General features: G+C 35.6%; 1 protein-coding gene across 4 annotated transcripts in view; it reads left to right on the plus strand.

Moving 5' to 3' along the window:
- The first annotated feature begins 568 nt into the window (after positions 1-568).
- Positions 569-17979, plus strand: part of pum (pumilio) — a 718098-nt gene continuing 700687 nt past the window's right edge. For 3 of the 4 annotated variants that reach the window (XM_072520724.1, XM_072520727.1, XM_072520726.1), the window contains exons 1-3: positions 569-858; positions 2046-2233; positions 10899-11216. In XM_072520724.1, the coding sequence (XP_072376825.1) occupies positions 2054-2233; positions 10899-11216 (498 nt within the window). In that variant the 5' untranslated portion in view covers positions 569-858; positions 2046-2053. Of the gene's footprint in view, positions 859-920; positions 1030-2045; positions 2234-10898; positions 11217-17979 lie in introns of those variants that run through there. The other variant, XM_072520725.1, reaches the window with a different exon arrangement.

Consider the following 17979-nt stretch of genomic DNA (forward strand, 5'->3'; position numbering starts at 1 on the left):
ATTATGTATCTTTAATATTTTTTGTCATAAATACAGGTAACTTAAAGAGCAAAATAGTTAAGTGCAAATTTATACCACGTATGGGGCATATGTGGCGCCATCTATTAGTTACATCAAAGTGTGCATCAAATTATAATTTCTCATATTTAAAAGTACCCAGTTGTAAATTTTTATACATAAATGTTTACAAACATGAAAGTTATGGAGAAAAATAAAATTTTAAATTTCCACTTTAGCACCCTGTATCTTTCTTAATATCAACATTTTATTAAAGCAAGTTGGCTTAAATGGTAATATTTTAAAGTGTAGAATCTACGGTTTCTCTTTGTACAATTACTTAAGGACCACCCTGTATATATTTATCTGGTTAAATCAATAATGTTTTATAGCTTGCAACTTTGACTTTTTATTTAAAACAGTTTAAAAATCTAAATATTTCATATTTCAACTAGTGTAATGATGGTCATCTAAGGTTATACACCAAAGTAATATTCAATGTATTACGGGTTGCGTCTGGCGCCACCAAAAAGAACAGCAGTTTCATGCTGCGCGCGCAATACTTCAAGATGGCGAGAGAGCTTATAAATTGCTGTCATTTTTAAATCTATAAAATTCATCCTGTATAAATGGCGTAAATTGCGAATCTTGTATTTATTGTAAATTGTAAATAGTTAATTGTATAGTTAGTGATAATATTTTGTGTTGTGAATTGAAGAAATAGTGTACAAATTGTGCTTTCAAATAGTGTTTGTGTACAGTGGAAAATATCTCAACAAAGCCGACGCCGAAGTAAAGATCGTAGAAAATTGCAAGAAATACATTTTGTTGATGCTAGTACTGGCTCCTGACCAGCAATAGGTAAGTTAATAGTTGCTGCAAACCCCGCAAATTGTGCTGCCAGATAAATAATCCCTCGGATAATCTTTGTGTTATTGATAGTTGTCAAAACGCCATTATTTTGTTTAGTACCGGGAATAATGAAATGTCAAGTCACAAATAAACGTCACAATTTTCGTATTTTGCCTTGAGGTGGGTTTCAAATCAAAATTTAACAATTATTTTTTATTTCAATATTAAAAACTTTGAAATATTTAGGATTATATACATATAAAAAGTGTAGTGAATTTGACAGATGGCGATATTGTTTTTCCACTAGCAGAGTCTAAGCTACTTGATTATTTATAATATTATTGATTATTGAGTACAAAATATATTCTAAAATGTTGATTTCTTAGTTTTCAGTCAATATTTATGTTTTTAAATAAACTACTAGGTCTACACATAAAATTGTTTGTGTAGAATACACAATGAGTTGTTGACAAGTAATTGTTTATTTTAAATATCAAATTATCTTATATATGAGACAGTTCGATTGCTTTGCATACACAGTTTATGTTCTTGAGACATACCTAGGGCACTCTTGAATATGATTAACTTTTTATTTACAATCTGCCTGGCCAATAAAAATGGACAGCTGTAAAAAGGACCTAGTCCATTCTGTTATTAAATACAAGCTATTAAAATCATTTTTATTTTAATATTTCAATAATCTTTTGAACTGATAAGGTACCTCTATATAAGTTAGTTTGTTTTACATTTTGAGGTTAGAATCTTTTTTGTTATTTTAGAATGAAAAAGAATGACACCAAAGACAAATCAGGCTAAAATTTAATATTGATAGAGTGAAAAGTGATGTCTGTATCAAACTTTTATATATATACATGATGGATTTCGCAATACAGATGCAGTGTGAATACAATCAAAATGCAAGAATGGAATAAAATACTATTTATTTAAACTAGATAAACATGTATTTCTAAATAAAAATAAAGATAATACATAATATTACTACTATGCTATTATCTAGGCTTATAGCAAAAGCCTAACAGATGTTTATTTGAATTAAAAATAATTTTATTTGTATAATTATACTATTCATTAAAAAAGTTTTGGTTAGCATTTAGTCCCACATATAAAATCATGTAAAACTCGATATGTATTTTTGTATATTTTCAAATGTTATTGATGTTTTGTTTTTGTTGTAGTGACACCAATGAAGTGGCTGGGGGGTGGAGAAGGAGATGGCATAATAAAAGTTGAAATGGATCGTGGGCCTCATCGTACTCAGGATGATGCTGCAGTTGGCTATATTTTTCAAAGGCCACCTGACCCAGAATTCCCTTCCTATGGTCCAAAGCAGCAGAGATGGGCTGGAGATGAAGGCATTATTGATGTAAGTAAATGTATTATGGTTTCAAATAAATATCTGGATTTGCTCGTTTAATTTTATTATTAGTATTATTGAGTTGTGCAAAAATAATATCGATTGTTAAGATTTTTTGTACCCCTGTTCAAATTTAAAAAGCAGTCTTGATATCATTATCTTAAGTCTAATTTTGAAAAAAAAAACAAGCAGGACAAGGGCAGTCAATAATAAAGAAATGATAAATATTCGCATAAAACATTTTATTGTCTTTTGTTTGAGCTTACCAAAACAATAACCAAAATAGGGCTCCTAAGGGAATCGAGGGAAGCATACATATGCTCAGTTTATGGAAATACTATAACAAAACAAATCTTACAGAAGAATGGGGTGTAGGTATAATCACAACAGAATTTTCAGAAATATATCACAATGCAGCATACAATAGGAAACAAGAAAACTTCAAAAGCTTTATTGTAAGAGAAATATTAATTATTAAGAAACTATTTATATAAACAAACAAGATATATCTTCAGCATTCACTGATATTGCACCTGTGCAAAAGCCATCTGGTAAAAAACTGACAAAACAAAACAAGGTTTTGTTCCTTTGTCCTTACAAAAATATTGTAAACAAAATAATTGAAAAGTTTCTGAATACAATAGTACATATGTGTTATTTTGTGTTTTCCTTAAAATCAATCAGTAGACAAACCAATAAAGGTGTACAATCATTGAAAAATTATGAAAATCACCTATTTGGCCTATTAGTTGAAAACTCTTAAGACAGTTAATACAAGAACCATTTCATCTCATGAGTCGTGATAATGTGAGAAAACTTTGTGCCATATTGAAAAATGTTCTACAGATACCAGAATCTAGTAGTTTTTACAAAATTCTAATTGTTTATCTGGATTATACAATTTTTATTTTGACAATTTTCAAATTACTATTCTGGGTGATGGGTAATGACTTAAACATTCATTTTGATCTTATTTTCTTTGTAAGACCTCCAGTAATGTTCTAGTTTAAAAAAAAATTATTCCTATTTATCAGTATTTGTTTAAGAAACACTTGTTTGATTTATAACCAATCAAAACGTCCAAATCTAGCCATTGGTGGCCTCCATAACAATTTGCCGCCATTATTCTTGAACTTGTGTTGCATGTAATAATTGCTCTGCTGATAAGCCAGTTCATTGATGAATGTTTCATTTAATTTTATCATCGTTAATGATACATTTCCAACTGAACAATTTTGTCATAGTTATGACAGTTACCATTCAATATTAAAGGAACCATTACTGGTTCCTTTAATATTGAATGAGCTGCAAAAAAGAGCTCCTAGAAATAGAATACTTGAAAAAGAGATTTTATAGTATGTATTACGTTCACCAAAATTTAAGAAATATACAGTAGATGAAGTAGTAAAACAGCCATTACCACCTTATCATTGCAAATTTAGTCCTATTGAACTAATTTGCGCTCAAATCAAGGGATATATCGCCCGAAACATTACCACATTTAAACTTAAAGACATTCGTCAACTACTAAATGACTCAATATCAAAAAATTTCATTTGTGTAAACTGGATATGATAATAGAAGAAACAAGGTGTGTAATAAATGGTACAAGAGGACCACATCAGTGTTCTAGTTAAGCTTTTTAATGACGTGTATACTACTGGTGACATATTTGCTGAATGGCTTAGATCTGTTCTTATAGCAATTCTGAAGAAACAGCTGGGAAAAAGATTCGAAAAATACAGATTAATTAGTCTGATGAGCTATGCATTAAAAATTTATCTTCGCATTATTCATGGAAGAATAAGTCATTGCGAAAGAGACATAGATGAAACCCAGTTTATATTTAGGAATGCTCTGGGTACCCGTGAGGCACTTTTTGATTTAAATGTACTTATCCTAAAATGCCGTGACCAATGTAAAGATATTTATGTGGCTTTACGACGATTTTCGGTTACAAAAAGCCTTTCGATAGGGTACATCATGGAACACTTTTGATTATATTAAAAACCGAAGACATTGGTGATAGAGACCTATGTATCATATAAAACTTGTATTGAAAGCAGAAAGCAGTCAATGGGAGATTGACTGACGAATGTTACATTCAAAGAGGCGTCAGATAGTGCTGCACTTTATCCCCTCTGGTATTTAATATCTTTTTTATGAGGGATGTGATCCAAATGTTCGAATCATAACTCGGTTCTAGAAGTTGGCAGAACCGTCTTCCAGCCTCGGTTATGCAGTATTCCGCGAGCGTGGCCACGATGATATTCGAGACATCATGCAACAGTTGTTAGGACATCATCGCCGTCAATGCCAGATACCTACCTCCTAAAAAAACACCCTCCTCAACCGTGAATTACCGGCTGGACCGCCCTGACCGCAACGTCGGCACTGCATTCACCCTGTCTCTCATTCACGCACAATTCTCGCACTTTCTCATTACGACTGAATGCTTCTATTCCTCGGTTCCTCCCTGTTTATGTTCAATCCCACCCTTTCTCATTCTACCTTATCATTCCTAGCTCTCTCTCAAGCAGGCTCCTCTCTTCTATCCATCTATCGCATACCAATAGAATGTGTGACACAGTGTCCGATATTTCACAGTGCCACCCTTCTCATCTCGTCCCATTACTCTTGCCACACGATTATGAACCTCTCCCTTTCTTCTTTTTTTAAACGTTCTGTTGCTGTCTTAATTTCTTTTCTCGTATATTCTTCCTCTTTCCTTCACTAGCACGTGCATCGGAATACACCCGATGAAAACTCACAGCGTCTCGGCAAAGACTGTTCTGTATGCATATGCCACCCTCAATAGACTCTTTATATATGCTTGGGTGAGCTGCTTTCTGTGGGCCTTTATTGAAACTGCAGTACCCCAGTCAGGCGCAGCATAGAGGACGATCGATTGCACAACAGAATGAAGGGCCCTTCTCCTCTCAGTTTTGGGCTCTGCGATGTTGGGCATGATCCCCCCAACGCAGCGGATCTCACCGCAGCTCTTTAAATTACTACCTTTTCGTGCTCCCCCACCTTCCGTTTTGACTCGAGAGTTACAACTAGATACCTCTATAGTTATAGGGAAGACTTCGTTCTTCTTGACTATCTTCTCGGGTAATGGCTAGAGGATCGCCACTTCGCCGGGTGCCTCGAGTTGCACGACTAGCTTTTGCTCGACAATACGCGCATTGGGGAATTAAAGATTGTAGCAAAGTGTTATTCTCAGATGAATCCCGTTTCTGCCTAACTGGATCCGATGGACGTGTAAGAGTTTGGAGGAGAACCGGTGAACGATTTTCACAAGGTTGCATTGCTCCAAGAATGAAATTTGGTGGAGGCTCGGTTATGGCTTGGGGAGGTATATCTTCCTACTTCCACACAGAATTACCCTTCATCAAAAATGGGTCCCTAATTGCACGAAGGTACATTACGGAGATTCCGGAAGAACATGTTATGCCCAACATTTCCGGGCTTGGAGAAAACGCCGTTTTTATGCAGGACAACGTGCGACCGCACGTTGCCAGGATCAGTATGTAATACTTGGACGAAGTTGGAATTACGAGGGTACCCTTGCCAGCTAGGTCTCCGGACCTGAATCCCATCGAACATCTCTGGGACGATTTAAAAAACGTATTCAAACCCATACACCTCCTCTTAACAACGCACAGGAGCTTAAGGATCTGTTAGTGAGAGAGTGGAATAACATACCACAACATGTAATCTGGAGAAAAATTGAGAGTATGCCCCGTCGTCTGCAAGAGGTTATTAGAGCAAGGGAAGGCAATACACGATATTGGTCATTGAAATTTCACTGATTTTTTACCAAGTTCTGTATTTTCCATTTTTTTTTCGTATGTCTGTTTTATCAACAATTTGATTTGTTTTCTGTTTTTTTTTTTCATTAAAAACAATAAAAAACCATTTTTTTTTCTTTCAAAACAAACATTGATGACAAATAAAAAATACATTAGCAAAAAAAAGGTTATTACTGCAACAGAGGCAAAAATATTTAAGAAACTTTATAAATTCTTGAAAATTCTTCTACAACAATTTATTTGTAATTTTTTTTATTTTTAACAGTATTTTATAGAAACAGTTGTAGTCTTATGCTATAAAAATCTATATGAAGTATTTTTATTGATTACTTCGCATCAAAAGATTTTTATACCTAAAAGAATATTAAAAAAGAAGATCTTACACTAAATAGGAACGAGATAATGCTAATTTCTCAAGTTTGTCCCATTTTGAAGATAACTTCTCGGTGTTTTCCTGGTTGAGAGTAAGTTTCACCCACCGCAACTCTATCGTGAGCTTCGACAGCGTACCCTTACTTTGACAAACTCCGAAATTGTTAATTATGCTCAAACTTAATTCAAATTTGTAGGATGTAAAGATCGATACTCTACAAAGAAACTCCCAAAATTTCAGCTCTTAACGTTTATAAGTACTTAATTGCTCTTTATTTAAAACAACGTCGTATGAAGTTAATTGTTTAAAATCCAAAAAATGTTATTTATGAAATAATACACTCGCGATCATAAAATCAGGGTCACCTTGAAAATCACCGATATTGCATTTTTAACGAGCTTTATCGTAAATAATAATAACACAAATACAAACTAATGCATGTTTCTGAGAATTGTTGCGGTTTCCTTTGTAACAAAGAATTCCAATAGTGCCGATTTCGCGGTAAAGTGAACACTTCCCAAAATGAACGCCACCTGTAACTCCGCTTGTTTTAAATGTCTCGTTTGTACTTTCTGTTCAAATGCAACGGACAAACGTTTATTATTGCCACCATTAGTGTTTATTGGTGCCATTATTAGTGTTTATTTTTTGACAAAAATGCCTTTGACTGTTGTTGAAACGGCACAAATTGTTGCACTTGTGGAAGACGGTCACACTCAACGGCAAGTCGCAAGAACTTGTTGGCCTTGAAGCCTTTCTACGGTTCAACGAGTGCTTCAACGCTTTCAGGAGGCAAGTTTGCTAACCAAGCGACCTGGCTCTGGACGAAAAAGAACAACCAAGGCACTAGATGACCGTTTCCTTGTGTTTCAGGCTTTAAGAAACCGGACCTCAACTGCGGTTACGCATCAAAATCGTCTAGAGGAAGTACGAAATCGCAATTTTAGTATTGCAACAGTCAGAAGAAGACTTCGTTCCTCTTGACTATCTTCTCGGGTAATGGCTAGAGGACCGCCACTTCGCCGGGTGCCTCGAGTTGCACGACTAGCTTTTGCTCGACAATACGCGCATTGGAGAATTAACGATCGTAGCAAAGTGTTATTCTCAGATGAATCCTGTTTCTGCCTAATTGGATCCGATGGACGTGTAAGAGTTTGGAGGAGAACCGGTGAACGATTTTTACAAGCTTGCATTGCTCCAAGAATGCCATTTGGTGGAGGCTCGGTCATGGCTTGGGGAGGTATATCTTCCGACTTCATCGAAAATGGGTCCCTAACTGCACGAAGGTACATTACGGAGATTCCGGAAGAACATGTTATGCCCAACATGGCAGGGCTTGGAGAAAACGCCGTTTTTATACAGGACAACGTGCGACCGCACGTTGCCAGGATCAGTATGTAATACTTGGACAAAGTTGAAATTACGAGGGTACCCTGGCCAGCTAGGTCACCGGACCTGAATCCTATCGAACATCTCTGGGACGATTTGAAAAAACGTATTCAAACCCATACACCTCCTCCTAACAACGCACAGGAGCTTAAGGATCTGTTAGTGAGAGATTGGAATAACATACCACAACATGTAATCCGGAGAAAAATTGAGAGTATGCCCCGTCATCTGCAAGAGGTTATTAGAGCAAGGGGAGGTAATACACGATATTGGTCATTGAAATTTCACTGATTTTTTACCACGTTCTGTATTTTCCATTTTCTTTTTCGTATGTCTGTTTTATCAACAATTTGATTTGTTTTTTGTTTTTTTTTTTTCAATAGAAACAATAAAAAACCATTTTTTTTTCTTTCAAAACAAACATTGATGACAAATAAAAAATACATTAGCCAAAAAAAAGGTTATTACTGCACCAGAGGCAAAAATATTTAAGAAACTTGAAATTTTCAAGATGACCCGGATTTTATGATCGCGAGTGTAGTTGTTGATACTTACCTTTAAAAAAATCTTAGCTTTCTTGAGATCAAAATTAATGTTTTATTCGTTGCCTATCCTTCAGGATGGCCATTTGAAAAATGCCTTTTTTTATAGAGATTATCGACAAAAATCAAGATTCGTTTTATACGTAAAGAGTTCAGCTTTCGTATGCAGTTTTTGTATTTTGAAGTAAATAAACTCAGATTTTATACAGGTGTTAAATAAATAAACGTGGCGCGATTTTTGCCTTTTTTTTTAAAGTAACGAAAGACTCTTCAGTGGGAAATTGGGAAATTTTTGATGGTAGAAGGTCAATTCATCGCTCAAGAAAAAGATGGAAGGATGCAGTAACAACTGATCTATGCAAAATGGAAGTACAACATTTGGAGATATTTGCCCAAGACCGGCAACAATGGAAGAAAATAGTAAACGCGGTTAAGACTAACCTATACTACGTTTCAAACGTTAGAATCAGTGTGGTTGTGTATTGCAAGCGGATTTGCCATACTTCGCCCATTTTGTGAATTATTATAAATAAATCCTCTTTTTGTATTCCACAGTATAATTGTCAGTAGAGAAGTCTATTGATATGGACAACCAGCATACATGTGCTTTGTAGATTTAAAAAGTGCTTTTGACAGGGTGAAGCGAAATGACATCTTAAATTTATTACAAGCTGAACAAATAGACCATCAGATAATAAGGACAATTAATGAAATTAACAAGAACAACAAGACCAGAGTTATAATGCCAACAGGGGAAACAGAATGCATAGAACTAAAAGGAGGAATCCGCCAAGGAGACTCGCTCAGCCCATTGTTATTCAATATGGTGATGAATCAAATAATTCACGAAGTAAGAAAACGACACGGATACCACATGGGAGCGCATAAAATCACGATACTATGCTATGCCGATGATTCAGTACTAATTGCTGATAACGAAGATAACCTACAAAGGCAGTTCCACACCTTCAATATCACAGCAAACAAACTTAATATGAGAATATCAGTAGAAAAAACTAAATGTCTAGTGATCAGTAAAGAGCCGCGTAGATGCAAACTAGAAATAGACGGCAAAATTGTAGAACAAGTAATGAAATTCAATTACCTAGGAGTAGTGACAGGATATAAGAACAGAGACCACAAGGCAAGCATCAAAAGCGGCAAGAGTAAGTGGTTGCCTCCGAGAAACCATATGGAGAAACAAATATCTGACCATGGAAAGCAAAATGAAAGTATACAAGACAACAGTAAGACCAATCCTAACATATGCAGCGGAGACAAGGACCGATACAAGAAAGACGAAACAACAAATCAACAATATCGAAATGAAAGTATTAAGATCAATAGCGGGCATATCATTAAGAGACAGACAAACCATCAGAAGTATACGCGAACAATGCAAAATGCAAAATATTAACAGGTGGATAAAAACAAGAAAAAAAAAACTGGAACGAACATGTAAACCGAATGGGACCAGATAGATTAGCGAACATCTGTAAAAACAACAAGCCGTATAGCAGAAGACCCGTTGGAAGGCCGCCAAAAAGGCGGAAAGATAATGTACAGTTAACAACGACTGAAACAGAATAAGAAGCAGACAAACAGGAGTAATCCTAGTCGCTCGAAGAAGAAGAAGTATAATTGTTACCTACAATTAGAACTCTAATCTACAACTAAAAGTAAAGAAGCCATGCAATTTTGTTGCAAAATAAAATTTTACGCTTTCAAAATTAAGTTCTGTTTGCTCTTAGGGTGGCTGTTCCTAGGAACTTGTTTATAACTTGCGACCAACAGGCTTATAATATTCTTATATTGATGACGGTTTTGGGCTAATTGTAGCATTTGGTTTGCAGTTAAACATATCAACTGTCGCAAATTTCTCAACAAGGAGAACTTAACTCATCTTGGTCCTCTGATTATCGAAGATAGTCTCATTACATTGGTATTTTTATTACATTGGAGAAGGTATTTTCATTATTATGGCCTTGTCTTCTCCAATATCTCAACTGTATAGAGAGGAAAACAACATTAATTGTATAAAAAACAAAATTCTTCACAGACATTTTCAAGTCAAATTCGCTATTTTAGCTATCATCGTAAAACTGATGGTATTTTCACACTTTCTACCTACATATTAACCAATTTTAATAAAATTATGTCTTTTGCAAAATACTATTCCAAATATTGAATAGTTGTATAACGGTACACTGTTATCGGGGTTTATTTGTTGTGTTTCGGAAATATTTGTTCTTGGCGTTTCGTCTGAATATGGGCGGTCATAAAAGTTGATATTTTAACGGTCGTAAACTTCTGTTACTCACACATATCATCACCGTTACTATCAGTAGGTACCAGTGTTGTTCATCGCCTTTTATAATCTTTGGCGCAGGTGCAGACAAAACGGCAGGAAGAAACATTTCCAGACTATTGCTTATACTCGAAAACCTAAGGAACCGTTGCAAAACACTGGCCGCGAATACTCAAATTTCTTTAATAGCGTAATCCCTTGAAAAAGTAATCGAAGAAATAAATTAAGTAATCATATTTTCTTTTAGAATCAACATGATCAAAAATGGAAATATCCAACCGTGGTGAACAACAAGGTGGCCACTCCTCCGAACAGTATCTCGTACATGGGCAGTGCCGGTGCTGCCGCCGCGGCCGCGATGGCCCCTCTCTACGATATGGGAGCTCCGAACATCAACAAAACTCTTCAACCGCACGAACAGCAGTACATCTACATGTCCAATCAGATGCCACCTCCTCCAACGGCGGGTATGCCACTGCACCATGCGCCTTATATGCCTCCTCAGAGTTTAACGCAGCAGCTGCATCAGCAGCAACAACAACAGATGAGGCATCAGCAAGCACAGGTTAGTCTTATCCTAAATACTTATATAATAGCGAATATAATCCTGATCTTAAATAACTTAGCCAACGTGAAAATTTAGGTCGATTTACTGGCAATCTTGTTTCTTTCCATCGCTTCTTTAATGACTCCAGGCTTTCCACCGTCGGTGATTGACCCGGCATTATGCTCACTCTCCATTTAATCAGCTCCTCGTATACTTTCCAGTCATTCCCATCGCCGCATCTGCCCCCCGACGTCCCGGACGTGTTAGTGGTCCCCGTTCCGGTTATCGAGAGTTATCGAGATACTGATGTTCAGTTCCGGTGTAGTCTGGCAAAACCTTCCAGCTTCTTGCTTTCGTCGCTATTCCTTGTGTCGCCATGGTCACGTCGATGTATGTACCTGTACCTCTTCTAACAAACGTAGGCTCCAGACCTGTGTTCACAAAGATAGAGGATAAAGTTAAAGGATACCTAGAAATAAATAAATAGGCATTAGAGAATTAATCGAAATGTCAGTAATAACATTTTTGTTTACTAAGAGTATGATCTAAGGTCATTCAGTTAACCTATTTATAACCCCCTTGTAAATTGTTTGAAATTAAACTTAAATTTAATAATATACTAATAGAAAATTATCTATGTAAATACAGCCTTGCCTACCTCATTTGGTGGAGGTTCTTTATGTGGAATGATTTCATTTTTAAAGTCTTGGTATTGCTTGCCCTCTAACTGTAACTTCTTTTTAATTTCCACTTCTTTTCCCGACCCTTTCTTACTTCGTTTTGTTTTATTTCCAACATTAACACTGCTACATACACTGTTGTCTATTGTAAACAATTAAATACACAATTCTAACCTCAAACAAGACAATCTCGCGTGTCACACAGCACTACTGCAGTTTGTTTGGTCTATTCTATTGTCTCTTAGAGGGCTGGTACTTAGCCCGGTTTTTACTTATGTGATAAGTTGTTCTGACTGACCCTGTATAATCGAAAATAATTTTAAATTTGTCTTATAGACGTCTTTGATATAAATCAATTCGTTATAAACATTTTATATATACTCCATAAATTAGCCGTAATAAAAAAGCCAGAGGTTTTACGCACCCTGTATAAATATGTATATCGTTAATAATCTTATTATCTTGCAAATATCCGACGGAAAGACTGTATACATTAATTTGTACTGTAATTTTATTTATTGTGTAAAAATTCCAACTTATTTGGTTGACTACTCGGTATCTAGTTCACTTCCTTTTGTATGTTCCAAAGATGCACTCAACTTGCTAAACGTCACGACAATTCACGATAGCGCCGCTTCAGTAGTCGTTTTAAATTTTGCACCCCTTTTTTCCGCAAACATCTCCATTTTCCGTGAACTTGACAAAGTCTCATGAAATTTAAAATTGAGTTTTCGAAAAATGTAAAATTAATTTATCAGACAGCATCTTTCGACGAGTCTGGCATTTTGTCTTTATCCGGTTTCTCTTGTTTTTCGTCTATTCGTGTTTCTTACAGTTTCGGGTTGTTTGAATATGCTTAATGACTGTTTTTGTTAGATGCAATAAATTTGTGTAAATAATGATAAAACCATTTAAAATAAACACAATTTCATTGTCTAAGTTTATTGATGTGTTCTTATACAGAGTATGTTCATAAAAAATATAAAGAAATCATAAAAAGTTACAGAAAACTATAGAATTGGTTGAAAATATTAAATCTTTAAGTCTATTTAAACGCGAATCAGCTCTTCTCATAAATCCAGTAAGTATTTTACGTAATATTTGTAAGCACCAATCTTCTTCGACATATTCTACCCAACACACCTTTTGGATTTTTATTGGTTCCTATTTAAACAATTATCCTTTAGTTTAGTTTTTTTGTTGTTGCGAAAGTAGTGTGTTTTACTGCAGATAATTGGTTTATTGTACATGTTCCATTAATTCTTATATAAGGTCTGGGTACTTCTAAAGATCTGCTATATATATAAGCTCTCCGCCAATACTCGATAGAGCTTTTATTTAGCCCTGCTAAACCAGATCTCTGGATCATTGATTAGGAAATATTTTTCTTCCCTTAAGGTGCACACTGCAAAGAAAGCTATGTAATTTGATACTGAGAGTGTGGAGAGAGGAGAAAATGCCAAAGAGATGGAGTAATGCCGTAATTTGCCCAATACATGAGAAAGGTGACAGAACCCTTTGTGAAAATTATAGAGGGATAGCGCTCCTGGATGTTGTATACAAAATATTAGCAAAGATCATACGTAATAGATTGAAAAAATACGAGAAAGGCATAGTACGTGAATACCAAGGAGGGTTTAGAGCATGAAGATCGACACTGGATCAAATATTTACCTTAATATTGATACAAAATAACAGTTACGAACAAAACCTAGGACTCTACATGTTCTTCATTGATTTTAAACAGGCGTATGACTCTATCGATCAGGAAAAGTTGTATAAAGCTCTACAAAATTTAGGAGTATCAAAAAAGTTGACGCAATTATTGAAAATGTTGCTAACAAGTACAAACGATAGACTGGCCATAGAAGCAAGTATGTCAAATCTGTTTTCGGTTACAAGAGGATTAAGACAAGGGGATCCACTTTCTACTGATCTGTTTAACTTTGTCTTGGAGACAATAATGAGAGAAAGTAAGATCCCAACTACGGGTACCATTTTCCACTATTAAACAGCAATGTATAGCGTACGAGGATGATGTAGTCCTCTTAACAATAACAAAAAAAGAACTTGGAACACATGTTTAAGATCTTTGAAGATGAAGCAAGAAAATTTGGGTTGTATATAAACGAAACGAAAACACGATGAAGCGATTACAAAATTGAAAATGTCAACCATTTCGAGTATTTAGGTGTAACAATAACGATTAAAGGGGAAGAAGAAAAAGAAATAGAAAAGGAAGTAGAGCAATAGACTCATTAAACAATATTCTATATTGTTTAATCAATAGCAAAAAATGTATGTAGGGCAGCACAAATTCGAATATATGAAAAAGTTATTCGGCCAGTGGCAGTGTATGCCTGTGAAACCTGGCCTATGAATAAGAATGATGAAATAAAAATCGAGATCTGGAAACGGAAGGTGTTGCGGAAGATTTTTAGTGGTATTAGGACGGCGGATTTAAACTGGAAAAGAAGAACAAATAAAGAGGTAATGGAGATGTATGAAAAACCCCTAATTGTACAAAAAATCAAAGCACAGAGAGTCAGGTGGTTAGGTCACATCACTCGGATGCCAGAGAAACGTGTAGAAAAGATGCTTTTGGAGGAGGCGGGAGTAAAATGAAGAGAGGAAGACCACGGAAAAAGTGGTTAGAAGCAATTAAAGGTGATTTAAATGGTATATGAGTGCAGAATTGGAGAGAAAGAGCAAACTACCGGAAGAAGTGGAAAAAAATTAACGAAAAAAATAGAAGCCAAGGGCCTCCATGGCCTGTAGCGCTTATAAATAAGGTCCATTTACTGGATAGTATTACACCTCGGAATTGGGGAGCAAACTAGTCACAGCCCAAATCTCACCGTCGATTGTCAGTTGTGGTGAGATATGTCAGAAATCACACTGTCGTGTGATTTCTTGGTGGAGTATGATGTAGGTGTGAATGTAATTTTTTTTTGGGTGCCGTCGGTTACAAACGGCATTCAGAATATACCAGCCAATTGTATTCCAGCATTCTGGAACCTTTACTAGCTTGCACATGTCTAGTGGATGGATACCGTATTTTTTGGGGTCACTTGGTAGTCACCAAAGAGGTTTGTTGCGATCATATGTCTCGTAGTTATACAAGATATAATTAATTTCAGATTCTCTGCTGCAGAGTTTATTACCTAAGTCTCCATGAAACAGCCCCATTGAATTCTCTGCTAATTCCGATATATTCATTCGACCATGTGCTTCACCGAGGAGTATACTTTCTCAGTGAGAATTATATTGTGTTCGAGTCCAGTTTTTTTCCGGTCAGTGGCTTGACTAGCTGTGAAATTGTGCATGTGTTGATCCGAAGTTCGAAAGCCCCCATGTTAATTTCCTTTGCACAATGCAATATTGCATAAATCTCTGCTTGGTAAATCTACATGTCCTTTATGTCATGCTATCTGTTAATCCGCGGGTGTTTATTTGTTTATATCTTATTCGCCCTATGGATATATAGGCAATACCTGTCGTATTGCCTATATATCCATATATAGGCAATACCTGTCGTATTGCCTATATATCCATAGGGCGTTCCCTATTAGCGTGTCGGAATGAGAACTTCCTTATTCAGTCTGTCGTGCGTGACGAACTGGCGAGCTCCCCCGCGCAGATTTGGACCGGCACGGTTTAGAGTGTCTTAAACCTTGATAAAAATTTTGTGGAACCGTTTTGTAGCTTCTATTCAAGCAGTAAAATTGCTTTTGATGCGAAACATCTGTTAGCGCGCGGTGGACTCATGTCGTGTGCGTGCATATGTTATTAACATTTATAAATTACTGCAAAAATAAAGATTTTGAAACTCGCAAATTAAAAAACTTTTTAAGATCTACAACTTTTATTTGAATCATGTTTCTCTAAAATGTATAAGAAATGTTTTATAGACAAGAAATGATTTTTTTACTGTTGTCGACGAAAAGATATTTTAACTGTTTAAGCTATTTTTTTAATTTTTCGTAATCCCTTTTTCCCATTACTCGTTCCGCCGTTGGCTCTAATCAAAAACGCGGACTGTTTAATATCAAAATGAGATCCAGTTAACCGTGAACAACAAAATATCGTGAAGCAGCGGTGACGTTTAATCAATAATTCGTGAAAGGGACGCGAAAGGGGCGAAACCCCGATACTCGATTGTCAGTTGTTCTCTTCTGATTGCTCTAAATGAACTGCCGAAAATTCAACTCGTGTTTTTCCTCAGTTTCTGTGTTCCATGCTCTCTCGTCGTGTTCCTCTGGCCTTCTGACCAGTGCTGGAGGTATCTCTGGGGTTTACGCAGTTTGAATTATTATTCAAAACACAATGTAAGGTACACATTTTTAAGCTATACCATATTTTCTTTATTCAACTAATATAAAAGAAATCTCCATTAATATTAAGAGAGAGTTCCATTTTTTAGCCAATATATAAACACTTGCTGATATACATACATGTTCATCGTACGAAATGTAAGGCAGATATTCTAAAATTTCCTAAATATATCGTAAACCGTGTGAACCACATTGTAGAAAAATGATATCGCTTGTTAGAGCTGCGGGACGTGTTGTTACGATAATAGCCAAGATGTACGGTAACCATTACTTTTCCTGTCAAAGGTTGAAACCTACGTTTTTGTAGATTGCTGCGACTTCTTCTATTATAATATACTCTAAAGTTTGAATTCTAATTCCTATTTAAAATACTACGATAAAATGATCGTGATACATCGAGTATCTGTAATGTTAAGACTGAACACAAATTCTTGTGTACCTGACTAAGCATTCGTGGGATGTAGTGAGTAGTAGCTGCAAGGGGATCCTGGTGCAAATCTGATCGGGGTGACAATTTTAAAATTTAACTAGTTAGTAAAGTGGCGAATTGATAGAGATTCCGATGCTAACAATGCTCAAAAATGAACATGTTTACTAGTCCCATGCTTTTTACGCCATATACCTCTCTTAGCCCCTACCTTTCCTTCTGGTATTATTTGCTGAAATGTGCATCGTTCTCCCTGTAATATGTGCCGCCGTCTGACTTTTTATATAGCTATTCAAAAGGTTCTTTATCTTGGAGGCAAGCTCTGAGTAATACTTCTCATTTCTCACCATCCCTCTATGATATTAAAAGTATTCGGTGCATGCACCACATTTCAAACGCTTTAAATTTTATTAGGGTATCTAACCTTCAACTTCCTTGCTTCTATGGACATTAGCGTTCAACAGAACAGGCCAAAAGTTTCACGTAAACATTTTATGTGTCAAGATTAAATCTAATCTGTGATGAATCCGAAACAAAAAAGCTTCTCTGACTTGTTTTTCTATGCTATTTATTTGTCTCTCTATTATCTTACGAAACACTTATACTTATCTTGTGATAAAGTATATGAAAATGTCAACATACTCTCTTCGTCAACAAGTCTTTTCATGCTTTCTGCGTCTTTGTCACAGCTTTGTCCTACAGCACTGGTTTAGATTGTACTGCAGAAATCATGCGCTCATTTTAATGGAAAATCAGTGACAACAAGTTCACTAAACAATAATAATAAGGTTGAAACAGAAACTGAATCGCTCGAATGTGAACGTGCTCATTACTTTCTTTTCCCTGGAAACGAGTTTAAACCTGATGAAACATGTTCGTGTTGACGGAGTATTTGGGTCTCTACGGTCCCAAAACGAACGGAGTTGTATGCGCATAGAAACTTGCCTTATTGTTTTAATTGATTCAGGTTTGTTTTGTTAATAAACTGCATTTGAACAATTTTTGACTTTTAAATTACAATTAAGAGTGGCTATGAGCACTTTAGCTCGGTTGTATGTTAACTTCCAGACGATATCAAATTTTTTCCAATATAACATAATTAATTACTAAATTTACTTGTCAATTGGGACTCAGTTCAGTGAATAGAGGATACTTATTTCTTTATATTTGAGTAATTATTTTTATCTATAATATTGGTTTTGGTATTGATATTTCTTTTCAAACCCAAAGCTTTACTTACAAGAGTGTATCGTTTAGATTCTAAACTATTTAGAAGGCATTGAAGATAATCTTTACCTGCCAGTGTAGTCGGCATGCCTAATGTTACCCTTATATAGCCA

Source organism: Diabrotica undecimpunctata, chromosome 1 (genome assembly GCF_040954645.1).
Source record: "Diabrotica undecimpunctata isolate CICGRU chromosome 1, icDiaUnde3, whole genome shotgun sequence".
Classification (NCBI taxonomy): domain Eukaryota; kingdom Metazoa; phylum Arthropoda; class Insecta; order Coleoptera; family Chrysomelidae; genus Diabrotica; species Diabrotica undecimpunctata.